Below are 25,510 nucleotides of genomic sequence, written 5' to 3'. Positions count from 1 at the left end.
AATATCTTTCCAGGTTCCTTTCCTGGTTCTGTGCCTGCTAAGATCTGGACTGGACTGGACTGGACTGAATTGGACTGGACCGGAGCTGAGAGACATCAGACTGGACCGAAGCTGAGGGACCCCAGACTGTGCTGGACCGAAGCTGAGGGACCCCAGACTGGACTGGACAGGAGCTGAGGGACACCAGACTGTGCTGGACCGACGCTGAGGGACCCCAGACTGTGCTGGACCGAAGCTGAGGGACCCCAGTCTATGCTGGACCGAAGCTGAGGGACCCCAGTCTGTGCTGGGCCGAAGCTGAGGGACCCAAGACTGTGCTGGTCTGAAGCTGAGGGACCCCAGACTGGACAGCACTGGAGCTGAGGGACACCAGACTGGACTGGACTGGAGCTGAGGGGCCCCAGACTGGACTAGACTGGAGCTGAGAGGCCCCAGACTGGACTGGACCAAAGCTGAGGGACCTCAGGCTGTGTTGTACCGAAGCTGAGGGACACCAGACTGTGCCGGACCGAAGCTTAGGGACCCCAGTCTGGACCGAAGCTGAGGGACCCCAGTCTGTGCTGGACCGAAGCTGAGGGACCTCAGACTGGACCGAAGCTAAGGGACCCCAGTCTGTGCTGGACCGAAGCTGAGGGACCCCAGACTGTGCTGGACCGATGCTGAAGGACCCCAGTCTGGACTGAAGCTGAGGGACCCCAGACTGCACTGGACTGAAGCTGAGGGGCCCCAGACTGTACTGAAGCTGGGGGGCCCCAGACTGGTCTGAACTGAAGCTGAGGGGCCCCAGACTGGACTGATGACCTTTTGTTAAGCATCAATAAATTTTTTTAAAAAAAAATCTGTTTAGCTTTTGGTTTTTTCCCTCCCCCCCCCCCAAGGTTGCTGCTGGGAGAGGTGTGAGTGGGGCCAGCAGGGGGCGCTCTCACCCTGCAGTCTGTGTGGGTCCTGATACCCCAGTATAGTGACGGGGGACACTAGACTGTAAACAGGCGCCGTCCTTCGGATGAGACGTAAAACCGAGGTCCTGACTCTCTGTGCTCGTTAACAATCCCGGGGTGTTTCTGGAGAAGAGTAGGGGTGTTACCCCAGTGTCCTGGCCTGATTCCCCCCCTGGTCTTGACCCATCATGGCCTCCTTATCACCCCCCTCTCTGAACTGGCTCCATCCCTCTGCTCTCCTCCCCACTGAGAGCTGCTGTGTGCTGAGCGGACTGGAGCATCATCCAGGTAGGGGCTGCACACTGGGGGGGCTGGAGGGGATCCCCCTGACCTGGGAGGAGCTCTGAGTGGAGAGTCCAGACTTATTAATTATTATTATTATTCGTGCTGCACTGGTCTTCAGTCCTGGCAGTGAGAGGGGGACTCTGTGATCAGTACAGATACTTATGACTGTCTAATAATACACGATACAAATGGAAAACAGGGTAGCGCTGTAGTCCCTTCGAAACGTTTTGAACTGCCAGAAGAAGTTTTCACAACCCGGACTCGTGAAGGTACAGGTCTTCTCCCTTTGTCCGGAGTAAGGTGAGAGGTCACCCCCTCGGGGCGCAGTATCCCCGATGCACCCCCCCACCACCACCCAAAACGACACACACTTCTGTGACGATTGGGAGACCCCGGTTCGACCAGCCCCTGCGGTGGAGGAAACGACCCGCTGGAGAGAACACGCAGACTCCACACAGAAGGGTCACCTCGGCATTTATTCCAACAGCAAAACAACACCAGAGAGAAACGGTCTCCGAAAGATAAGCGCACACCGGGAAAAACACGATGGGGTCATAACAAATGGGAATAGGAGTTCTTTTTTTTAATGTCGCGTTTCTACTTTATTAGAGAGAGGCACTGAACTTTGGGGAACGTGACATCCACCCAGTATTACTAGTAGGTTGATAAATATAAATGTTCATTTTCCCCCCGTATGATACCTCGCGAAATATAACGATGGCCAACTCCTTAAGTTGAAATTTAAACCCTTCTCACGCTACAAGACAGTCCGTCAACATCGCCGCGGCCCGAAGCGCGACCTTCGGTATGACGTTGGCCGAAGGGGGTGGGGTAAGTACGTCACAGCCGGGGGAAGCCCCTATCACGTGAGAGGGGTGCGGCGGGCGACGAGCCCCAGGGGGCGAAGAGAAGTTGATTTGCGTGGGGTGTGGAAACACTACACGACCGGGCAAGCGAGCCGTTTTTTTTTTGTTTTGTTTTTTCCAGAACATCAGAATAAAAAAAAAAAAATAAAAAAAAAAACTGGGATCCATCGTGGCGTTGCCAAATTAAAACGTCAACCACTTTTCGGGCTTTCGTGCTGTCCATGATGAAACCGTCATGGTTGTGTAAGCATACGTTACGTCACAGACCAGCGGCGCTCGGACGTGAGGAGTGTCGTTACGTTTTTGAAACGGGCATGTCAGACGGGCATGTCAGACAAGATCTCTGACAAGATCTCCGAAAAACCCAAACCTGTAAGATTCAATTTCAATTCAGTTTTTATATAGCGCCTTTCACAACAAGAATGCCCCAAGGCCCCGAACAAAGGAGTTGTTCCACACCCCCGCCACCCTCTGTGTACAGTAGAGCCCCCTGTACTGACTGGAGGAGCTCACCCAGCTGTGTCTGGAGAGAAGCCGGGGTATCGGCTTCAACCACAGGGCTGGGCGGCTTGTTCCCCACCCCCACCCCCTTCTGTGTACAGAAGAGCCTCCTGTCCTGACTCCAGTAGGAAATGTCACCTGGAGGCAACACACCGGCTTCTTTTAACAGATCACCTCGGGAATCGGGAACAACGGAGCTGTGTGCGGACGTCTGTACGGAGGGGTTCAGCGCGGGGGGGCTCCGGGCTCGGGTCTGGACCGGGGGGGTGGGGACTGTCTGTGTGGAGTCTGCATGTTCTCCCTGTGTTCTTCGGGTCCAAAGACAGGCTTTTGGGCTAATTGGCTTCTGGGAAAACTGGCCCTGGTGTGTGTGTGTCCTGTGATGGAGTGCTGTCCTGTCCAGGGTGTGTGAGTGTGTGTGTGTTTGTCATGTGATGGACTGGTTCCTGTCCAGGTTGTGTGAGTGTGTGTGTCTGAGTGTCCTGTGAGGGACTGGTGTCCTATCCAGGTTGTGTGTGTGTGTCCTGTGAGGGACTGGTGTCCTGTCCAGGGTGTGTGAGTGTGTGTGTGTCCTGTGATGGACTGGTGTCCTATCTAGGGTGTGTGTATGTCCTGTGATGGACTGGTGTCCTGTCCAGGGTGTGTGAGTGAGTGTGTGTGTCTGTGTGTCCTGTGATGGACAGATGGTACCAAGCCTGGACACCCATGAGACACTGGCTTCCTCAGAAGACTCTCACGGAGGGCACACTGTCCCTAACCCGGGTCCAGAAGAAACTACCGTGATCTATAATTCCTGCGCCTCGGAAGGGTTTATGACGTCTATGTCCGGCGCCCGCGCCCGTGGACCGGCGGTTTGGCGTCGCGCTCCGCAGCTCGAGCTTCGGTGCGAGGCAGGGCGGGAGGGAGTCGATGTGGCCTCGGCGCCATCTTTGCTGGTGAGTCAATTGTGACCGTTGCGGTACAACAAACCATCAATCAAGCTTTTCCCACCCCGTCCAGTATTTCTGTCGCGGCCCACGTCCCTTACAATCGACAAACTATAAAAAAAACAGTAGCCCTTCGCAACATTACACGCCATTTTTTTTATTTTAAACGTCCGCTAGATACGCAGGTGGCTCGATACCTGTCTTATCCTCGCCGGCATCTTTATACCGGCAAGTGAATTTTATTTGGGGTCCCTCAGAATTGTGACAGAAATGTCAGTGAACCACAATAAAAAACGAAACTTTTTTTTAAAGGCGGTGAATGGATTTTTTGAGTAACCGTGTAGCGACTAACGTAAGGAAAAAAAAAGTTGTCTTTCCCTACGAAGACGTTTTGGTACAGGACTTTCTTTAAATATCAGTTGTGCATAGCGTTTTACAAAAAGTTGATGATGATCTTGGAGATAATTGCAAAGGAACATTGAGATAACTACCAAAACATTACGTGTGAAACGACAGGACAGAACTTTGAACCCACAAAGAAACAAAGGTATGAAATATTGCCTCGTCATGGGGGGGTTGATAATTGTAGTAAGTGTTCCTAATTTTCGTAAAGAAATGTATATTATGGGAGTCACACGTGAGATTTAGTGTATATACGTTTCATATTGTGCATATATACGGGGTTAAAAAGTGGAATGAGTATGATTATAAACTCGTGTGTCCTATAATCAGATAATTTTTGAACAAGCTTTGATTAGACAGGTGAAAAACAACATCAGATCCTTTTTTTTAATATATTCTCACGTCTGAATATCAGCTTCTCCCCTCTGGCCAACATTTCAGGGCTCCCAGGTGTAGATCCCAAATTGAAACAAATATTAATTTGTTACCCAGTTAAACAGTTAATAGAAGTGAGTGACCAAGGTAAATAAAGGTGGTTCAGTGTAAACTGTTTATTCTGGACCAGACTTCGTCATGTGTGATATGTCATGACTTCTTATATTAAGTTTTATCTTTATATTTAGTTCTACATGTGTAATAGATGCGATGTGTGTCCATAAAAAGGTTTCTCCAGGGGAAAATCAAGTTCGTTTTAAAACCGTGTTTCCTTTTTAGGGTACGTTTGCATTCCAAGTGTGGGGTTTTTGCCTTTTTATCATATTTTGGATGTGAATCCGTGGTATTTTTGCTGAGACAAGTTGCCTTTCTTATACGCGGAGGGATCTGCTCGTGAGATGTCCGCTTGGTCCATTTCTGAGCTCAGTATAAGGTGTAGAAAGCATGACTGTCATCATAACCCGCATCTCACCCAGGTGTGGAATAATGTTGTGACTATTGCTTCAGCAATAACATGCTGATTGCATGTTTCTAGATGGGTATAACAGAGATCTCAACTACTGAGGGGCCTTATTAATAAAGTCTCCACAGCCGAAGCGCTGTGTCTCTTTTCAGCTGGCGATAAACCTTTCCTCGATCCTTTGCGGACTTGTAAAACTGTTCCTGATCAGAATAAAAAACGCTCACGCTAATACACAAGCACCCGTGTCTCGCCAAAGCTGACAAATAAACAGACGGACAAGCCGCACTGCACGTGTGAACAGGGGAATGAGCGAGCGAGCGGGGATAGGGCGTCTCCTGCGCTTAAAAGCTTACAGCACCTGGTATTCCCAGGCGGTCTCCCATCCAAGTACTAACCAGGCCCATCCCTGTTTAGCTTCCGAGATCAGACGAGATCAGGCGTGCTCAAGGGGGTGTGGCCGTAAGCGAGAGCAAGGCTCGCTGGCACCCTTCTTATTGAGAGGACAGCTCCGTCACCTCTTTTACGACGCTGCTTTTTTTCCCTTGCGTTTTTCTCTTCTTCCCACGTTCTCTCTCTTCACTGCCTTCGTCCCCGCTCTATTTCACTTCAGCCTTTCACTCTTGCTTCCTTCCAATGAGGACGGAGCAGCGGGAGAAAGGGCGCTATAGAGGATCGCTGTGGAGAGCTGCTGCTGTGCTTTGACATCTGAGCTCTGTGGAAAACGATCTCAATACAATTCTGAAAAACGCGACTCTCCGAACGCCAGCCGAACAAGTCTCCACAGCCGAAGCGCTGTGTCTCTTTTCAGCTGGCGATAAACCTTTCCTCGATCCTTTGCGGACTTGTAAAACTGTTCCTGATCAGAATAAAAAACGCTCACGCTAATACACAAGCACCCGTGTCTCGCCAAAGCTGACAAATAAACAGACGGACAAGCCGCACTGCACGTGTGAACAGGGGAATGAGCGAGGGAGCGGGGATAGGGCGCCTCCTGCGCTTAGAAGCTTACAGCACCTGGTATTCCCAGGCGGTCTCCCATCCAAGTACTAACCAGGCCCATCCCTGTTTAGCTTCCGAGATCAGATGAGATCAGGCGTGCTCAAGGGGGTGTGGCCGTAAGCGAGAGCAAGGCTCGCTGGCACCCTTCTTATTGAGAGGACAGCTCCGTCACCTCTTTTACGACGCTGCTTTTTTTCCCTTGCGTTTTTCTCTTCTTCCCACGTTCTCTCTCTTCACTGCCTTCGTCCCCGCTCTATTTCACTTCAGCCTTTCACTCTTGCTTCCTTCCAATGAGGACGGAGCTGCGGGAGAAAGGGCGCTATAGAGGATCGCTGTGGAGAGCTGCTGCTGTGCTTTGACATCTGAGCTCTGTGGAAAACGATCTCAATACAATTCTGAAAAACGTGACTCTCCGAACGCCAGCCGAACAAGTCTCCACAGCCGAACCGCTGTGTCTCTTTTCAGCTGGCGATAAACCTTTCCTCGATCCTTTGCGGACTTGTAAAACTGTTCCTGATCAGAATAAAAAACGCTCACGCTAATACACAAGCACCCGTGTCTCGCCAAAGCTGACAAATAAACAGACGGACAAGCCGCACTGCACGTGTGAACAGGGGAATGAGCGAGCGAGCGGGGATAGGGCGCCTCCTGCGCTTAAAAGCTTACAGCACCTGGTATTCCCAGGCGGTCTCCCATCCAAGTATTAACCAGGCCCATCCCTGTTTAGCTTCCGAGATCAGACGAGATCAGGCGTGCTCAAGGGGGTGTGGCCATAAGCAAGAACAAGGCTCGCTGGCACCCTTCTTATTGAGAGGACAGCTCCGTCACCTCTTTTACGACGCTGCTTTTTTTCCCTTGCGTTTTTCTCTTCTTCCCACGTTCTCTCTCTTCACTGCCTTCGTCCCCGCTCTATTTCACTTCAGCCTTTCACTCTTGCTTCCTTCCAATGAGGACGGAGCTGCGGGAGAAAGGGCGCTATAGAGGATCGCTGTGGAGAGCTGCTGCTGTGCTTTGACATCTGAGCTCTGTGGAAAACGATCTCAATACAATTCTGAAAAACGCGACTCTCCGAACACCAGCCGAACAAGTCTCCACAGCCGAAGCGCTGTGTCTCTTTTCAGCTGGCGATAAACCTTTCCTCGATCCTTTGCGGACTTGTAAAACTGTTCCTGATCAGAATAAAAGACGCTCACGCTAATACACAAGCACCCGTGTCTCGCCAAAGCTGACAAATAAACAGACGGACAAGCCGCACTGCACGTGTGAACAGGGGAATGAGCGAGCGAGCGGGGATAGGGCGTCTCCTGCGCTTAAAAGCTTACAGCACCTGGTATTCCCAGGCGGTCTCCCATCCAAGTACTAACCAGGCCCATCCCTGTTTAGCTTCCGAGATCAGACGAGATCAGGCGTGCTCAAGGGGGTGTGGCCGTAAGCGAGAGCAAGGCTCGCTGGCACCCTTCTTATTGAGAGGACAGCTCCGTCACCTCTTTTACGACGCTGCTTTTTTTCCCTTGCGTTTTTCTCTTCTTCCCACGTTCTCTCTCTTCACTGCCTTCGTCCCCGCTCTGTTTCACTTCAGCCTTTCACTCTTGCTTCCTTCCAATGAGGACGGAGCTGCGGGAGAAAGGGCGCTATAGAGGATCGCTGTGGAGAGCTGCTGCTGTGCTTTGACATCTGAGCTCTGTGGAAAACGATCTCAATACAATTCTGAAAAACGTGACTCTCCGAACGCCAGCCGAACAAGTCTCCACAGCCGAACCGCTGTGTCTCTTTTCAGCTGGCGATAAACCTTTCCTCGATCCTTTGCGGACTTGTAAAACTGTTCCTGATCAGAATAAAAAACGCTCACGCTAATACACAAGCACCCGTGTCTCGCCAAAGCTGACAAATAAACAGACGGACAAGCCGCACTGCACGTGTGAACAGGGGAATGAGCGAGCGAGCGGGGATAGGGCGCCTCCTGCGCTTAAAAGCTTACAGCACCTGGTATTCCCAGGCGGTCTCCCATCCAAGTATTAACCAGGCCCATCCCTGTTTAGCTTCCGAGATCAGACGAGATCAGGCGTGCTCAAGGGGGTGTGGCCATAAGCAAGAACAAGGCTCGCTGGCACCCTTCTTATTGAGAGGACAGCTCCGTCACCTCTTTTACGACGCTGCTTTTTTTCCCTTGCGTTTTTCTCTTCTTCCCACGTTCTCTCTCTTCACTGCCTTCGTCCCCGCTCTATTTCACTTCAGCCTTTCACTCTTGCTTCCTTCCAATGAGGACGGAGCTGCGGGAGAAAGGGCGCTATAGAGGATCGCTGTGGAGAGCTGCTGCTGTGCTTTGACATCTGAGCTCTGTGGAAAACGATCTCAATACAATTCTGAAAAACGCGACTCTCCGAACACCAGCCGAACAAGTCTCCACAGCCGAAGCGCTGTGTCTCTTTTCAGCTGGCGATAAACCTTTCCTCGATCCTTTGCGGACTTGTAAAACTGTTCCTGATCAGAATAAAAGACGCTCACGCTAATACACAAGCACCCGTGTCTCGCCAAAGCTGACAAATAAACAGACGGACAAGCCGCACTGCACGTGTGAACAGGGGACTGAGCGAGCGAGCGGGGATAGGGCGCCTCCTGCGCTTAAAAGGTTACAGCACCTGGTATTCCCAGGCGGTCTCCAAGTACTAACCAGGCCCATCCCTGTTTAGCTTCCGAGATCAGACGAGATCAGGCGTGCTCAAGGGGGTGTGGCCGTAAACGAGAGCGAGGCTCGCTGGCACCCTTCTTATTGAGAGGACAGCTCCGTCACCTCTTTTACGACGCTGCTTTTTTTCCCTTGCGTTTTTCTCTTCTTCCCACGTTCTCTCTCTTCACTGCCTTCGTCCCCGCTCTATTTCACTTCAGCCTTTCACTCTTGCTTCCTTCCAATGAGGACGGAGCTGCGGGAGAAAGGGCGCTATAGAGGATCGCTGTGGAGAGCTGCTGCTGTGCTTTGACATCTGAGCTCTGTGGAAAACGATCTCAATACAATTCTGAAAAACGCGACTCTCCGAACGCCAGCTGAACAAGTCTCCACAGCCGAAGCGCTGTGTCTCTTTTCAGCTGGCGATAAACCTTTCCTCGATCCTTTGCGGACTTGTAAAACTGTTCCTGATCAGAATAAAAAACGCTCACGCTAATACACAAGCACCCGTGTCTCGCCAAAGCTGACAAATAAACAGACGGACAAGCCGCACTGCACGTGTGAACAGGGGAGTGAGCGAGCGAGCGGGGATAGGGCGCCTCCTGCGCTTAAAAGCTTTCTGAATTCTGAGTACGTACAGGATCCTCGGCCTTGCGCTTATAACAAAGTTCAAGTCCCTTTGCAGACAACAGCAGTTGTCACATGATTGTCTCTGAGGATGTGCGACAATGGCCAAGGAGAGCCCCGATCTGAGCTTGCGCTCACTTTTTGACCAAGACACAGGTGTGTGCTGATTGGTTGAGAGTTTGGCGGGCATTGGAGACCCACGTGGTATTACCACGCCCTGCGTGAGATATGAGTCACTTACTCTTAACACTTTGGAATGCAGTCCAGATGTCCATTTGGCACTCCCTAGACAGATAGGCGCCAATGGATGACCATTGATCATGATAGCCAGGCTTAGCTAAGTGCATCCCCATCTGGGAGCTGTCCCTTATCAAAAGAAAACATCTTAAATCAGCCTGCATGAATACTTTCTCTGTGGCTGCACCACAGAGATGGAAGGTGAGATGGGGCCTCATTTAGGACAGCATACCACCGCTTAATTCTGTCTTATTAACAAGCATTGCCGCTACAACGGCATCTCTCCTGTCAAACTTCCTCCTGACTTGTTTGACAGGATCTGGGCCGTGGTGAAGAGTGGGAAAGACGCCCTGTGGAGAGTGAGGAACATGGGGCTGTTCAAAGGCATCGAGGTCCCAGTCAAGGCAGCAGGTAGCCTGGCCCTGTTCATCACCCAAGAGAACTATTACCTCAGAGATCTGTGGAGAGAAAGGAGGGAGGAAGCAGAAAATCTGTGGGAAATAGAGAGCATAGGTCAATATCTCAAGAAACTGTGAAAAACATTATCATGTTTAAGTAAAGAATGTGATTTACACCAGAAAAAAAGAAATTGTTGCTATGTAACTGGTACCGTGTCAAAATGTAATGAGATGTGATCATATATACTGTTTTAAGTATGTATATTAATGTAAAGCTTTCTAATTTGTGATGTCCTGTATTTTTTTGTGAAAAGAAAATAAAGTTCTTAAAAAATCAATTCACCCAGGGCGAGGCTCGGCCATTGCACTCCGGCTGTGCTGACCCCTGCGAATTCCCCAAATGTGGGAATCTCGACTGCATAATTTCTGGTAGTGGGGGACTGCGTTCGCGCTCTCCCCTGATGTGCTTGGTCCAATATCGGATACGGAAGAGTTATGACACCACGTGCTGCGATAGGATCCCAGTTCGAAAGCCACTGCTGGTTCCCAGTTTCTTTTAGTTAGAGGTCCGGAGAAGCATTTCAAGCTGGTTACACTACTCCTTCCGGACATTCATTCCCTTTTCAAAGTCAGTCGTTTTGCTGTAGTCTGCATTATTAAGGCCAATTTATTTGGTCATGGGGGCCTCGGTACTGTATGCTAATTCTAAAGACAGTTTCACCCCTTTTCTGATTGCTAGGTTCTGTACCAGTGCAGACATGTCAAACAGTGAATTGCTGTACCTCTATTGTATCTGTGCTCAATGAATGAAATCAGTAATAAATGAATATATGTATAGTTATACGATAAACAAGTGGTTTATCGACTCTTCTTCATTTGCAGATTTAGAGGCAGCTTCGATATTCGTTTTACAAACGGGTTTTTTTTTATATGGGTCACACACATGCCATAGCAACAAAACATCTCTAGAGATGAGGCTATAGATCACCTTTCCATCCTCCAGGTTTTCTTCCCAAATCCTACGGCACCAACGGCGACCCCTGCTGGCCGAGAGAGCAAAAGCTTGCAGCACCTGGTATTCCCAGGAAGTCTCCCATCCAAGTACTATTCAGGCCCAACCCTGCTTAGCTTCCAAGATCAGAAGAGATTGGGCACATTCAGGGTGGTGTGGCCGCAAGCAAAAGGCTTGGCGCCTAACTCGCTACTTGAAGCTGTGTGTGGCTGGGGCTCTGTGCCCCCCGAGCGGGACTGAAGGATCGTTCGTGTGCAACTCTTTGGAAAGGAGCCTCTTTCCAAATCGCATTGCGTACCTGGATGTTGGCGAATGTGCTCCCTTGTGTTGGCTTGTCCCGTACTGGAGGAGAACAAACAAACTGCACGGAGGAGCACAAGGCAAGTCTTCACAAGACAAAAACCTCCAGTGCACAGCACTCTGAAAACATTTCTGGGCTGTCGCATGTTTATTTCAGCACATAAAGCGCACCAGTCCAACACATCGGCCGGGCGCGCGGCGCCTCCGCCCTCTTGTGGCCTTGCGGCGTCAGAGCAAGAGGCTCCTTCTCGCTGCCTTTCCGCTGTGTTGCAGAGCCCCGAGAGGGAACCTGGAGCGCACACTTTGTGGGGGGCGGGGAACCGCGTTCGCGCTCTGCCCCCGGTCTCTTGCGCGAGTACTAAATCTCACGGCGCCAGCCAGCGGCCAGGAGACAAATACAATATCGCGGGACAGGGGGGCCTCGTCATTGATTGTTACATATGAGACGGGGATTAGGAGGAGACCCCGACTGATTGGTAAAGGGGAACACTAACACCAGAGAGACACCCCCGGAGTCTCTTTTTGAGAGATGCCCTCGGATTTCTTAATGGCCAAGGAGGGTCAGAACCTCGGTTTTATGCCTCCCCCGAAGGACGGCGCCTGTTTGTGCAGCAGAGTGTCGCCATCAGGATGCTGGGGCATAAGAAAGCCACACAGACCGCAGGGTGAGCGCTCCCTACTGGTCCCAGTCAGATCTAGTGATCTAGTCACCGGGGAGAAACGATACAAGCGAAGGATTACTCGGCTCCCAGCACTTGAAAAGACCAACAAATGACTCATTCCCGCCGGAGCTGAATGTACCTGAATTCCCCCGCCCCGCTGTGTTTGCTGTATTGTCTTTGAAGCCGGCCCCCGAGACGAGACGGGCTGTTCCTGTGCCCCAATTAACACTTTACAGGTGCCATTCCCCGGCATTGTGGCCATTGTCGGTGGTCACACTTGATAAGATAAGGTGGAGGAGAGCGGGGCATGCCCAGCGCCAGACATTCAAGGAGGTCTGCAGATGTGTAGGAAACGGCGCGCTCGTTTTCTCATTTTGCCCACCCTTTTGAGTGTTAGTGTGGCGTGTGAGTGTGCGAAAGAGTGGGCCCAGCAGGAGGCGGTGGTGTGCGGGGGGAGGAGCAGGCGTAGGCTGCGCGCTTTGTGCTGTGGGTGCGGGCCGCTTGCAGGGGCTTGTACAGCTCATACTTACCTGGCAGGGGTGGTACCTTGATCAGCCTGTAGGTGGAGTAGTTGGATTGTTTTCTTGTTTTGTGGAAGCAGTGTTTGTTTTTCAGTTTTCGAAATGGCAACCTTTGGATCCCACAAGAATGCTGTGCGTTTTGAGCTTTTGGATGACCTCTTCATGGACCGTATGCAGTTCAGCAGAAAAGTGTTGCAGAAGGAACCTCGGCACTTGGATTTCATCTTCGCTCTCCCAGGTCAGAAAGCATTTGAGATTGTTTTTGCTACCTATTCTCTGTTTGAACAATGTGTGGATGTGTTTGAGGTAAAAAGAGGGAAAGTTCCTGCCCTTGAGAAGATCAACTTGCAGCCTCTGACACAGAGAGAGAGGAAAACGGTGCATGTTATTATGTTCTCGGAACTGGCAAAGACGGAGGACATTCACACCTGGCTTAACCAGTACTGCACCGTCCACCATGGAACTGAGGTTAGAGATGTTGACGGTATAAAAACAGGAGCAAGGAAATTCGAGGTTCGCTTGCTACCGGACAATGTAAATGGAGGCTTAAGGCACCTGCCCTCTACAATCCGGCTGGGCGCCTGCAATGGCTATGTTTTTTATGTGGGACAACCAAAGGTGTGTCGGCGCTGTGGTGCTGTGGGACTCCTGGCATCGTCCTGCACTGTGAAATGCTGCAAGACCTGTGGCAAACAGGGACATTTAGCCTCTGACAGTTCAATGCTGCCAAAGTGCAATTTATGTGGCTCGGAAGGACACGTTTTTAAGAACTGCCCTCACGCCTACGCCAATAAACTCAAAATGAGAAAGGATGAGGCAGTGCTTGTTTCAGCCAAACCGGCCCGAAAAGCCAAAGCAAACAACAAGTCAAACAAAGAACCCTTGTTGGACAAAGGCTTTCAGCCTCCAGCCAGGATCAGTCCTGCTGTGGCTCCAGGGCCGGTGGAAGAGAAAAGCACTACGCCCCTACAACCGCAGACTGCACCAGACAAGAACGAGGGTTTGAAAACCCCCGAGAACAGCGAGGACCCCTCCCCCACTCCTGCTCCTCAGAACGAGGGCCAGTGTGGGGCCCCCCGGTGGAGCGGGTCCAGCGAGGATACCCAGGATTCAGCAGAGCTGCTATTCTCAGACTCTGCAAGTGCTACAGATGCCCTCCTCTCCTCCATCCAGTCCATCACGGAGGATCTGCAACAGCTGGTGGGTGAGGGGGAAGAGGAGACTGGTGCATCGGCTGCACCCCTTTCCCCTCAGTGCTCCCAGGAGCTGGACTTGAGGAAAAGGAAAAATGACTCTGTTTTCTCCCCGAGCGAGGAGGAAGGAGAGCATGGCGATGGGGACAGCTGGAACCCCTCCACCCCTCCCTCTACCCCCTTCCTTGAAATGGACTCCGTGAACGCTTTTACTGCTGCCGCCCTGATGAAGGCTCATTCAGAGGATGGCTGGCAGGAAATTGGTAAGAAGAAAAAGAAAAAGAGAAGGTAACAGGTGAGACAGAAGAGAAATGTGTTTTGTAAAGACTGGTTCCACCTTCTTATGTAATATGGCTCTAAACATAATTTCTCTTAACACCAGAGGTATCAATGACAGAGTTAAATGCCAGTCTGTCTTTGATTACCTCCAGCAGAGAGAGGGGGATGTGTTCATGTTGCAGGAGTGTGCATTAGCCTATCAAGAGAGGTTCAAAAGCTTTGAAGATAGGTGGGATAAAGGGCCTTCTGTTTGGACAGGGGACAATAACAACAGAGCCTCTGGCATGGCCATTCTTTTCAAAGGATGGGCATTCAAATTGAAAAGTATTCAGAGGGTCATAGATGGCAGGTTGCTGTGTGTGGATGTTGAATGGGGGACCATTAACCTGCATCTAATCAATGTGTATTGTCCTACTGACGTGGGAGGAAGGGTGGAGCTACTCAAGGCACTCTCTCCCCTATTGTTATGTAGCACAGACGTGATAGTGGGAGGGGATTTTAATTGTATCTTAGAGCACACAGATAGGCAGTCTAGCTTTCCGATAAAATTGGATTCCAGCTCACTGGCCCTGCAAAACTTAGTTCTAGACTTTAAACTCTCTGACACATATAGATCTATATATCCCACAACAGCAGGATATACATGGTCAGGGAGGAATATCAGTTCCAGAATTGACTATTGCTTTGTCTCGGAGAGAGTGAAAGTTGTTGGGGTCACTCTTCAGCCTGTCTTCTTCTCAGATCATCAGGCTTTAGGGTGTAGAGTGGAACTCCAGGGCGGGACTGTCTTTGGCCCAGGCCTCTGGAAACTCAACACAAAGCTGCTAGAGAACGAGGGGGTAGTATCCCGCTACAAGGAGAAACCATCAAAGTGGCTGTCCTTGCAGTTTCTGTATGGGTCAGTAGGAGAGTGGTGGGAGGAGGTGAAGGTGAAGACAAGGGCCTTTTTCATGGCTGAGGGAAGGAAGCCTGCTGCCAGACGGAGAGGAGTGCTAGCCAGGAAACAGGCAGCTGCAGCGTCTCTACACGATGCTGCACAGTGGCTTCGATGTGCTTGAGGATATCACCCTTTTAAAAAAGGACATCCGGAGCATAGCCGAAGAAAGTAGTCGAGGAGTGCTGTTAAGAAGCAGAGTGCAGTTCTTGGAAGGAAATGAGAAGTGTACTCGCTTCTTTTTCAGGAAAGTGGTAGGCTCCAAGTCTGTCATGGAAAGTGTAGTTGATGAGGAGGGACGAGAGAGAACAGAGCCGAGTGCTATCCTCTCCTGCACCGAGGCCTTCTACTCAAGACTGTACAGCACTACAGAGGTAAAGGATGAAGAAATTCATTTTTTTACCTCAAAGCTAGAAAACGTTTTGAGTGAAGAAGATAGGGAAGTACTTGAGAGGGTTTTGACAGTAGAAGAGCTGAGACAGGCTATGGAGAGCTTACAGAAGGGAAAAACTCCGGGTGCTGACGGGCTCCCTAAAGAATTTTATTGCACCTTTTGGGATCTGCTTCAGGATCCGCTACTGCTCCTATTCGAGGAAAGCTATAAGACAGAATTGCTGCCTGACTCCTTAAGAGAAGGCACTATCTCTCTCTTGTTTAAGAAAGGAGCAAAGAATGACATAAAGAACTGGAGACCCCTCAGCCTGTTAGGCGTGGACACTAAGATCCTGTCCAAAGCCCTTTTCCTGCGCCTACAAAATGTAGTGGCCTCACTGGTAGGGAAAGAACAGACTTGTGGGATAGCAGGACGCCTGATGAGCGACAACCTGGTCTTGTTGAGGGATGTCTGTCTGTACTCAGAGGATCGCTCCCTCCCTCTGTGCATTTTAGGTGTAGACCTAGAAAAGGCCTTTGACCGCCTAAACCGGCAGTACTTAATATCGGTACTTGAGCACATGAAGTTTGGCCCCATCATGAGAAAGTGGATTAACCTGCTGTACACAGGTAGCAACAGCAGAGTAATGGTTAATGGCAATAGATCACGCCCCTTTGAAGTCTGTTCAGGGGTGAGGCAGGGCTGCCCATTATCCCCCTTGTTATTCGTTTTGGCTATGGAGCCCTTAGCCTGTGCCTTGCGCCAGGATCAGGCCATTAATGGGATACCAGTGCCTGGAAGTGGGGGAGGAGAGGTAAACACATCTCTATACATGGATGACGTCACCCTGATCCTCTCTGACAATGCCTCAATTAGCAGAGCTCTGCAGTGCTGTGATCGTTTCTCTTTGGCTTCCTCTGCAAAAATTAACAAATCTAAGAGTGAGATTTTTTATCAGAACTGGAGGGAGCCAAAAGAAGGACATGATCTCAGCCTGCAAGAGAACAGAATTAAGGTGTATTTTGGAGAAGAGATGGGAACAGTAAATTGGCAGAACAAATTGCCAATCTTAAACAAAAAACTGATGCAATGGAAGGACCGAGACCTCACCATGACAGGGAAGGTGCTGGTCATCAAAGCCGAGCTCTTGCCTGTCTTGAATTTTCTGGCTTCTACCTTCCCAATCCCACACCGTGTTGCGGCGGTGCTGAGGAGATTGATGTTTCAATTTCTATGGGGTGGGAAGCAGGAAAGACTCAGAAGAGAAATAATGTACAGGCCGCTACTCTCAGGGGGGAAGTCAGTCCCAGATATTGCTATGAAGCTGCTGTGCATTTTCCTGGCCTCTGTGCTGAGAGGCTTTGCAACAGCGCCTGGAGAGTACCTGGACTTATTTTGCCAGGCTCTGGGTAGGTAGGGAGGTGTTCAGAGTGTGGGGTGTCAGACCCAAGCTGGATGTCACACTCTCTGACACATGCCCTGCAATTTATGGGACAGTTAAAAGTTTTGTAAGATCTCACCCAATTGGCCATATTCCCCTCCGAGATGTCAGCGTCCAAAAACTGGAAGATTTCATTGCACCCCAGAAGAATAGGCAGACCCATGTGAGCATTTTAACATCAGCCCAAACAAGGAAGGTGTGGAAACACTTCTCTAAGTTTCTGTGCAACATTCACAGAGACGTAGCCTGAAATGTCATCCACCAGTGCTTACCGGTGCGAACTTTCTTGTACCGTAGGGCCTCACCCCCAGCCCTCGCTGCGTTTGGGTGGGCTGCGGTGAGGAGGAGACTGTGACCCATCTCCTGTGGTCCTGCTTTTTTGCTAAGACCTTCTGGGCCCAGTTTGAACACTGGTTGCAAGTTCTCTCGCCCCAATTTTCCCTGACCGCTGCTTTCGTTATATACGGCATCTCTCCTGACAAACTTCCTCCTGACGTGTTTGCACGAAAGCAGAAAATCTGTGGGAAATAGAGGGCATAGGACAGTATCTCAAGATGCTTGTGGTTGTGGGGGACTGCGTTCGCACTCTCCCCTGATGTGCTTGGTCCAACATCAGATACAGAAGATTTACGACACCACGAATCATGTGCTTGCTAAAGCACCAGTTTGAAAGGAATCGATGACGCTACTAGTTCTCTGTTTCTTTTACTTATAGGTCCAGAGAAGCAATTCAAGCTGGTTACACTACTCCTTCCGGACATTCATTCCCTTTTCAAAGTGAGTCTTTTTGCTGTAGTTTGCATTATTTAGGATGATTATCGAGATTAGCCTTTATTTGGTCATGGGGGGCCTCGGTACTGTATGCTAATTCTAAAGACAGTTTCACCCGTTTTCTGATTGCTAGGTTCTGTACCAGTACAGACATGTCAAACAGTGAATGGCTGTACCTCTATTGCATCCGTGCTCAATTAATGAAATCAGTAATAAGTGAATATATGTATAGTTATACATAAACAAGTGGTTTATTGACTGATCTTCATTTGCAGATTTAGAGGCAGCTTCGATATTCGTTTTACAAACTTTTTTTTTATATGTATGAGTCACACACAAAACATCTCAAAAATGAGGCTATAGATCACTTTTCTTGTAAGTGTTAAATGTCCATACTTCAGGGTTTCCTCCCAAAGCCTACGGCACCAATGGCGACCTCTGCTGGCTGAGAGAGCAAGAGCTTACAGCACCTGGTATTCCCAGGTGGTCTCCCATCCAAGTACTAATCAGACCTGACCCTGCTTAGCTTCTAAGATCAGACATGTTCAGGGTGGTGTGGCCATAAGCTAAAGCAATGGCACCTGACACGCTACTTGAAGCTGTTTGGCGGGGGTTCCGTGTCCCCTGAGCGGGATCGTTCATTTGCAATTCTTTGGAAAGGAGCTTCTTTCGAAATCAATGCGTGGCTGGATGTTCACAAATGTGCTCCCTTGTGTTGGCTTGTCCTGCACTGGATAAGGACAAACAGGTATCAGCTTGTTCCCTTCTCCCGCCCCTCTCTGTTTACAGTAGAACCTCCTGTCCTGACTGGAGGACCTCATCCAGCTGTGTCTGAAGAGATGCCAAAGTACCAGCTTGATCCACACCCCGGTACTTCTCTGTGTACAGCAGAGCCTCCTGTCCTGACTTGAGGAGCTCACCCAGCTGTGCCTGGAGAGAAGCCAGGGTATCGGCTTGTTTCCCCCTCCCACCCCTCTCTGTGTACAGAAGAGGTTCCTGTCCTTACTGGAGGAGCTCACACAGCTGTGTCTGGAGAGAAGCCAGGGTATCGGCTTAATCCACACCCCCACCCCTCTCTGTGTACAGTAGAGCCTACTGTCCTGACTGGAGGAACTTAAAAGGCATCCTCTCACGAGGCACCAATAAATGTAGGTGTCTTGTGCATTTACCAGGACAATTATTAATTGTAGCAGTAAGTCACAAAATGATTCTTTGATGGTTATTAGAAGACCGACCCAGCAGGATAACTCAGCAACGCACATACACATGGATACTAATACACGAGAGTACATTTATTATTACATAAAATGTGCATAGATCTTATAGTGAGGGTTAGCAGAATACAAAAGGTATGTATTCAATCACAAAGAGTTACAAACCAAGATGGACATACATTCCATATATCATTCATTTAGACCGTTTTGTAAATGAACTTTGTTACAACTTGTACATTAGATACTCAAAAGCAAGTACATGACTCATAGGAATTAAATTGATATCAACTCAGGTTGAGGTAACAATTGAATTCTCGAGCTGTAATGCAGAATGTTGAATACTCGTCTGCTCTGTGGGGGTTCAGATCTCCCGCAGACGCAAAGAAGCAGTAGCAGGCTGTTGCTGCGTCCAATCGGTGCTCTCTGGCCCTCTCTGGCTCGGCCGGTGCCAGGCAGTGCTGGTTCGACTTGAGAGAAGAAGAAGAAGAGAGATTTCTGCTGCTGTGCGCTGCTGATGCTCTCTGAAGACCGGCTAGTTAGTGTTGGCTGAAACAAAGGAGAGATTGCACACAGAAAAGTGACTACAGATCCGAGCAAGTCGCACTCTTTAGACAGGAAGAAGACCGGTTCGTTCCTGATGTAGCGCTAGTCCTGAATACTGATATTCAGCTGTCCACAGCTCCGACCGTAGTTCACTCGTTGATCAGGTGAGCGTTCGCGGTGGGTTCACGAGGCTTGCTGCTGGGCTAACCTCGGGTGGATCCTTTGGTTATGGGCGGGCAACCTCCGTTCTTGACTCTTAGAACAAGGAAAAGTCCTGACACTCGGACACATTGGCGTTTACGTGACTGTCTGAGCTGAGTCTGAGGATGTCCAGGAGGAGCTGGAGTTTTACCTGGAGGTACTATGGTCGCTCATTGGTTGAAAGCTCCATGGGCATTCGAGAATCATTTTGTGACTTACTGCAACAATTAACAATTGGCCCAGTAAATGCACAAACACCTACATTTATTGGTGCCTCGTGAGAGGATGCCTACATTTATTGGTGCCCAGTGTGAGGATGAGTAACCATGCACTCATCCTTGGGTGTAAACCACTTGGGATGAGACTCTCCCTTGGAATCTCCCAGACAGTGAGGCACCAGAGATGACCATTAATTAGGGTGGTTGATGTGTCTCAGCTTTGGGAATTGTTCCTTATCAGAACACTCTATCAGCTAGAAAAACACCTTAAATGTGAACCAAATGGAATGGCCTCTCTGTGTCCAGCACCACTTGAGACGAGGGAGAGAGAGACTGGCAAAGGAGCAGCAAACTCAAGCTACAACGGTCTCTGTCCTGTGTGAATGCGCTGGTGGACTATTAAGCTACTTGAGTGACTAAAACTCTTCCCACATTGACTACAGCTGAAAGGTCTCTCTCCTGTGTGAATGCGCTGGTGTGACTGTAAGTGGCTTTTCAGACTAAAACTCTTCCCACACTGATTGCAGCTGAACGGTCTCTCTCCTGTGTGAATGCGCTGGTGGGTTTTTAAGCTACTTGACTGACTAAAACTCTTCCCACACTGATTGCAGCTGAACGGTCTCTCTCCTGTGTGAATGCGCTGGTGGGTTTTTAAGTGACTTGACTTACTAAAACTCTTCCCACACTGATTGCAGCTGAACGGTCTCTCTCCTGTGTGAATGCGCTGGTGGGTTTTTAAGTGACTTGACTTACTAAAACTCTTCCCACACTGACTGCAGCTGAACGGTCTCTCTCCTGTGTGAATGCGCTGGTGGGTAATTAAGTTACTTGACTGACTAAAACTCTTCCCACACTCACTGCAGCTGAATGGTCTCTCTCCTGTGTGAATGTGCTGATGTCGTTTTAAGAGGTGCGAGTGACTAAAACTCTTCCCACACTGACTACAGCTGAAAGGTCTCTCTCCTGTGTGAATGCGCTGGTGGGTTTTTAAGTGGCTTGACTGACTAAAACTCTTCCCACACTGACTACAGCTGAACGGTCTCTCTCCTGTGTGAAGGTGCTGATAGGGTTTTGAAATGCTAGACTGACAGAAACGCTGCTTCTCCCTGTGCCATAATGGCAGTTTGTCCACTCCATCTGAGCAAGGCCTTGAGTGATTCTTCTTCATCCCCTGATCGTGCTGGGGTCTCTTATTCTGCAAATGCTCCATGGAATGGCCTTGCTCTGTGTGATGAAACTGAGATTTGTTTTCATCATTATGTCCCTCAGTGTGCTGCACAGCACTGTGAATCATCTGGGGCTCCTTCTCCAGCTCTCTGAGGCTAAAACCGTCCAGTTCATTCAGTTGATCCTCTCTTTGCCCAAGAACAGACATACTCTCCAGTTCATTAAAACTTTCAACGATTTTCTCAGTAACCAGATTATTAAACCTGTGTGTAAAGTCATCAGATACTAAGGGATCATATGATTGTTTGAGACTCTGCAATGACAGTCTCTCAACTTGAACAGAACAAGGCCTAATTATTATCAAGCCCTGTAGGAGCTGCTGTTGCTCCTCCCTGTACTGACTCTTCTCAGTGTGCTGTGACTCAGTACTGTTCTCTTCACCAGGTACATCAGTCTGCTGCTCTGCAGGGTCAATCAACTTGGGCTCCATGTCCTGCTCTGTAAGATTTAAAACATCCAGTTTTTCACTGTGCTCTTGTATAGAGATGCAGCCCAGTTCATTACAGCCTTGTGTAATATTGATTGTGTCCAGATTATTAATATTCTCTGTAAAATCATCACATACTAAGAGCCCAGGTGTCTCACTCTCAGGCTCTGTCTTCATCATGGGCACAGAGTCCAGTGCCTCTTTCCCTTCTGCGGCAGTGACCTCTGTTTCCTGCATCAGCCTGTGCATCTCCACACTGTGCTGCAGTTCAAGAGGAGCCCTTTCCCCAGCTTCAATAAGAGCACTGGCCTCTGAATCTGTAAACACAAGACAAGACCTTTATAAGAATAAACTTTATTTTATAGTTTTATACCTTTAGAGGTGGCTTCTCAAAGCATTTTACAGAATGCCAACAACAAAAAATACACAAACTTAGCATGACGAGAATACACAGTTAGAGGAGACAGTAGACAGTGGTACTAAGTAAAGTAGGAACAGAGGGGTACAGAACAGTTAAATAAAGGCTCTTCTGAAGAAAATGTTTTTGAGTCTGGATTTGGAGTTTAGAGAAGGTGACTCTCTGATATCCTTGGGGAGAGAGTTCCAGAGCTTGGGGCATAAAATTAGAAGGCCCTGTCACCCATACAATGTAGACAGCCTTGGGGGACAGATAGGAGAACAGAATTAGAAGAGCGAAGATTGCAAGGTAGGGAGTAGGGTGATAATATCAGACCAGCATGGAGGTGTCAAGCCAAGCCAAGACAAGACATGGAGAGTCTTATAGGTGAGCAGGAGGATTTTTAAGCCGATATGAAACTTGACAGGAAGCCAGTGCAAGGACTCCGGGATAGGAGTAATGTGATCATTTGTACTAGACCTGGTCAGGATTCTGGCTGCTGAATTTTAGACATACTGCAGTTTGTTCAATGTGGATTTAGAAACCCCAGAGAGTAGAGCGTTACAGTAGTCAATTTGGGAGAAGACAAAAATTTTCAGTCAAAGTTAGTGATAACACAGGGCATAGTCGAGCAATATTTATGAGGTGAATGAAAGATGTTCTGACAACATGCTGCACATGTGGGTCGAACGTCAAATATCATCCCCAAGTTTTTCAATTTAGACTGAAGCTCAAGTACAAGACCATCTACAGATAGGGTTACACATTGGTTGTACAAAGTTGATGGGTGGTGCCAATAAGCATGACTTCAGTCTTGTCACAGTTAAAGGAAGGAAATTTTGAGTCACCCAAGTTTTTATATCGGGGATGCAAATTAATAGAATAGAGACAGCCACATCAGCGTCAGGTTTGGTATGGATGTATGTTTGAGTATCATCAGCATAGTAGTGTTGTAACAGAAAGAATAAGGTTCTGGATCCCGAGATGAAGTAAAACAGATTAGTTTATTGCATGCAAGGAACAATAAAGCCGAAGTCTTGTTTCCCGCAAGAAACAACAAAACCGAAGTATTGTTCCATGTGCCGGTACAAACTTTTAGGTTATATAGTCCTTCCTTGCTGCTTCGGACGTCAATCGGTGTTATGGTAAGGGGGGGGGGGGGGTCATGGTATTTGGCCAGTTAAGAGGTCCTGGCCAAATGGTCAGTTTAAGATTATGCCCCCAGGGGGTTCCTTGCTCGCATCTGGAATCCTTATCAGTTAACCCCCTTTCCTGCCATAAACCCCTGTTGCTTAGAAGTCTAATTTTCAGGCAGAACTGACTTAAGTTATTAACCCTTTTTACATCTTGTCTCTTTCTTCAGTAGTGAAAGCTGAGGCCATGTGATCTTAAAAGCCTTAAACTACACACATGTATACTAGTACACTCACAATCAATTTGGGTTGTTTTAACATAGTGGAATAAGTGGGTATAAGGGCGTGTTCTGATTTAGCTCTGTCAGAAACATAACTACCATGTAAAAAGTAAGTCTACTGTAATAATATCACAATTACATTACATTTACATTAACAGTGCACTGAGAGAGAGAGAGGGGTTAATACAGACACACTGACTGGACACTACAGCACATTAACACTGCACTGAGAAAGAGGGGTTAATAGATACATACTGACTGGACACTACAGCACATTAACATTGCTCTTAGAGAGAGAGGGGTTAATAGATACATACTGCCTGGACACTACAGTACTTTAACACTGCACTGAGAGAGGGGGGTTAATACTGACACTGACTGGACACTACAGGACATTAACACTGTACTGAGAGAGAGAGGTGAATACAGACACATTGATTGACTGGACACTACAGTACATTAACACTAGACTGAGACAGGGGGCTTATACAGACATGGACAAACTGAAACTTAGATCATATTACCACTGCACGGAGAGAGGGGTTAATACAGACACTGACTGGACACTACAGGACATAAAGTCTGCACTGACAGAGAAGGGTGAATACAGACACATTAACACTGCATTGAGAGAGGGCTTAACACAGGCACTGCGACTGGATAATACAGCACATTAACACTGCAACCAGAGAGAAGGATTAATACAGACACTCTAAGTCTACACTCTAAGCTCTAAGTCCCACACCTGAAGAAGGCTCCACAGCCGAAATGTTGTGTTTTCTTTCTTCTTTTGTTCAGCATGAAATAAACCTATTACTTGTTCCTAAATTAAAAATGGATGACTAGAAGGTGACTATGACAGACACTTGACTTGACTAAGACTATGACTAAATCAAAAACTGGAAACTAAATTAACACTGCAAACAAGTACACAGAAAAGTAACACTCAGAATTAACAACTTTTCTAAGCACGCATTACATTTGTTGGTATCATACACCTCTATTGACAGCAACAATCAGCATCGACCAGCAAATTCTTAATAACCACGTCAAGGTTTAAATGTGAAAACAGCATGTTGATTGGTCAAAGCCCAAGCACAGTCCCCAGTGTGCTGTTTATGGTTGAACTCTAGAAGCAGTGAATGGTTTAGAAAGTGAATTCAGAGGGAGACAGTCTGATACAGAACTGTTTAATTACAGAGAGGCTCCCAGGTGGATCAGAAAGAGGTAAGATGGTGATTCAGAAAAAAAAAACCAAAGAGGGGAAAAAAGGCAAAAAGGCACAGAGATAACCAGTGGGAGAAAATGAGATCGGGGATGATTTTCCACTAATTCATTACTTGATATGATAAGAGGGGAAAAGGGTTGTTCTGAATACACTTTACTGAAGATAACGCTAACACGAGTGAGTGACACTTATTAACAACAGCGGATTGAATCATAATAATAAATAAAAAACTTTATTCTATATAGCACCTTTAAAAGGGGCTTTTCAAAGCTCTTTACAGAGGGAAAAAAAGCTACACAGTAGGAGGAGGCAGCAGAATTAGGTACAGTGTTCGGGTAAAGTGAGGTTTCAGAAAGGGCAATAAGGAGTTTGATTAAACAGATTGAGATCTAGATTGAGATGCTCATTGAAAAACTGGCCATCTGATAGTCAGATCTGTTTGAGTGGCAGGGTGAGATGGTGAGATTGCTTATGTTGCTCCTTGCAACTGCAGGATACAGGTCGGACCCAGTCTGGACACGACAATAAAAAGGCAAGACCCCCAACAAAAGCAAAGACCCAAACACACAAATGATCTGAACCTGATTCTTTAGAAAGCAGAGAGCATAGATTCTAAAATAACCCACAAATATCAAATTTAGTAAAATAACATTGAGGTGAATTGGTTAGAAACACCTTCTCCTGATTAGTGGGTGGATTCTGAGAATAAGCAGATAAATTGCCATTAATCTGGTAACATCAGGGTTAAGCTTTGAAGAGAGATTTAACTGCAGGTAACATTTACAAACATTTACAGGCAGCAAGGCAGTTGATCTCTTCTTTAGGTCTTTGTAGGAGTTATTTAAGAGCTGAATACTTAGCAACACCTTCTTTATAGATTGGGTAACTTGCATGCTGTATGTTTATTGTGTGTGTAGATTAGTGTGTGTATTGTCACTGTTAATAAATATTTGTTAGCCCAGTGTCTTACTTCTGCCTCTTTCTGTGTCAGCACAAAGAACACAAGTGCTTCTCAATCTTATTATTGCTCAGTTATATAGGGGTTATAGTCATTTCGTTTAATTGTTGATTCACCCTCTGGGCCATTTCAGGTTGTTCCTCTAATTTCAAAACCCCCTATTCGTAACAGCTGGTGTCACCAATTTTCTATGATAAACTGGTATCCCGTCCATGGTGTATCCCACACTGTGCCACTTGCATGCTGGGATAGGCTCCGGCTCTACTGTACCACTGTACTGGGTAGAGCAGTGAATTCAACTGAGAGGAAATGACTGTATCTCTAGAAGACTCATACACCTTCTGCTTTGTGCTTAATCCAAAGAGGTCAGGAAGAGAACAGTGGACCTTGCAGTGCTGGTACTCAACAGTAAGAGCAGACAACACTGGCCAGACATTCAGCACAAAAACACCATG

At 48.1% G+C, this 25,510-nt stretch overlaps 1 protein-coding gene, 7 non-coding genes and 2 pseudogenes across 8 annotated transcripts; 1 reads left to right on the top strand and 9 right to left on the bottom strand.

Moving 5' to 3' along the window:
• Positions 1 to 5,162: 5,162 nt before the first annotated feature.
• LOC138244216 (5S ribosomal RNA) lies at positions 5,163 to 5,281 on the bottom strand. The gene has a single exon (XR_011192829.1). It is a non-coding gene; the product is annotated as a 5S ribosomal RNA (ribosomal RNA).
• Positions 5,282 to 5,818: 537 nt separating this feature from the next.
• Positions 5,819 to 5,937, bottom strand: LOC138216752 (5S ribosomal RNA). Its single transcript, XR_011180464.1, has one exon. It is a non-coding gene; the product is annotated as a 5S ribosomal RNA (ribosomal RNA).
• A 537-nt stretch (positions 5,938 to 6,474) lies between these two features.
• LOC138217472 (5S ribosomal RNA) lies at positions 6,475 to 6,593 on the bottom strand. Its single transcript, XR_011181184.1, has one exon. It is a non-coding gene; the product is annotated as a 5S ribosomal RNA (ribosomal RNA).
• Positions 6,594 to 7,130: 537 nt separating this feature from the next.
• LOC138244215 (5S ribosomal RNA) lies at positions 7,131 to 7,249 on the bottom strand. The gene has a single exon (XR_011192828.1). It is a non-coding gene; the product is annotated as a 5S ribosomal RNA (ribosomal RNA).
• A 537-nt stretch (positions 7,250 to 7,786) lies between these two features.
• Positions 7,787 to 7,905, bottom strand: LOC138217471 (5S ribosomal RNA). Its single transcript, XR_011181183.1, has one exon. It is a non-coding gene; the product is annotated as a 5S ribosomal RNA (ribosomal RNA).
• A 537-nt stretch (positions 7,906 to 8,442) lies between these two features.
• Positions 8,443 to 8,556, bottom strand: LOC138219036 (5S ribosomal RNA; annotated as a pseudogene).
• Positions 8,557 to 10,038: 1,482 nt separating this feature from the next.
• LOC138243532 (U1 spliceosomal RNA) lies at positions 10,039 to 10,203 on the top strand. The gene has a single exon (XR_011192187.1). It is a non-coding gene; the product is annotated as a U1 spliceosomal RNA (small nuclear RNA).
• Positions 10,204 to 10,802: 599 nt separating this feature from the next.
• LOC138245254 (5S ribosomal RNA) lies at positions 10,803 to 10,921 on the bottom strand. Its single transcript, XR_011193865.1, has one exon. It is a non-coding gene; the product is annotated as a 5S ribosomal RNA (ribosomal RNA).
• Positions 10,922 to 17,686: 6,765 nt separating this feature from the next.
• LOC138219211 (5S ribosomal RNA) lies at positions 17,687 to 17,795 on the bottom strand (annotated as a pseudogene).
• Positions 17,796 to 19,469: 1,674 nt separating this feature from the next.
• LOC138242536 (zinc finger protein 211-like) lies at positions 19,470 to 20,572 on the bottom strand. Its single transcript, XM_069198069.1, has one exon. The coding sequence runs from the start codon at positions 20,570 to 20,572 to the stop codon at positions 19,763 to 19,765; it is 810 nt and encodes a 269-aa protein (XP_069054170.1). The 3' UTR covers positions 19,470 to 19,762.
• Between the last annotated feature and the right edge of the window lie 4,938 nt (positions 20,573 to 25,510).

Source organism: Lepisosteus oculatus, chromosome 14 (genome assembly GCF_040954835.1).
Source record: "Lepisosteus oculatus isolate fLepOcu1 chromosome 14, fLepOcu1.hap2, whole genome shotgun sequence".
Lineage (NCBI taxonomy): Eukaryota > Metazoa > Chordata > Actinopteri > Semionotiformes > Lepisosteidae > Lepisosteus > Lepisosteus oculatus.
Note: the sequence above shows the minus strand (reverse complement) of the source record. Positions and strands in the feature narration are given on the sequence as shown.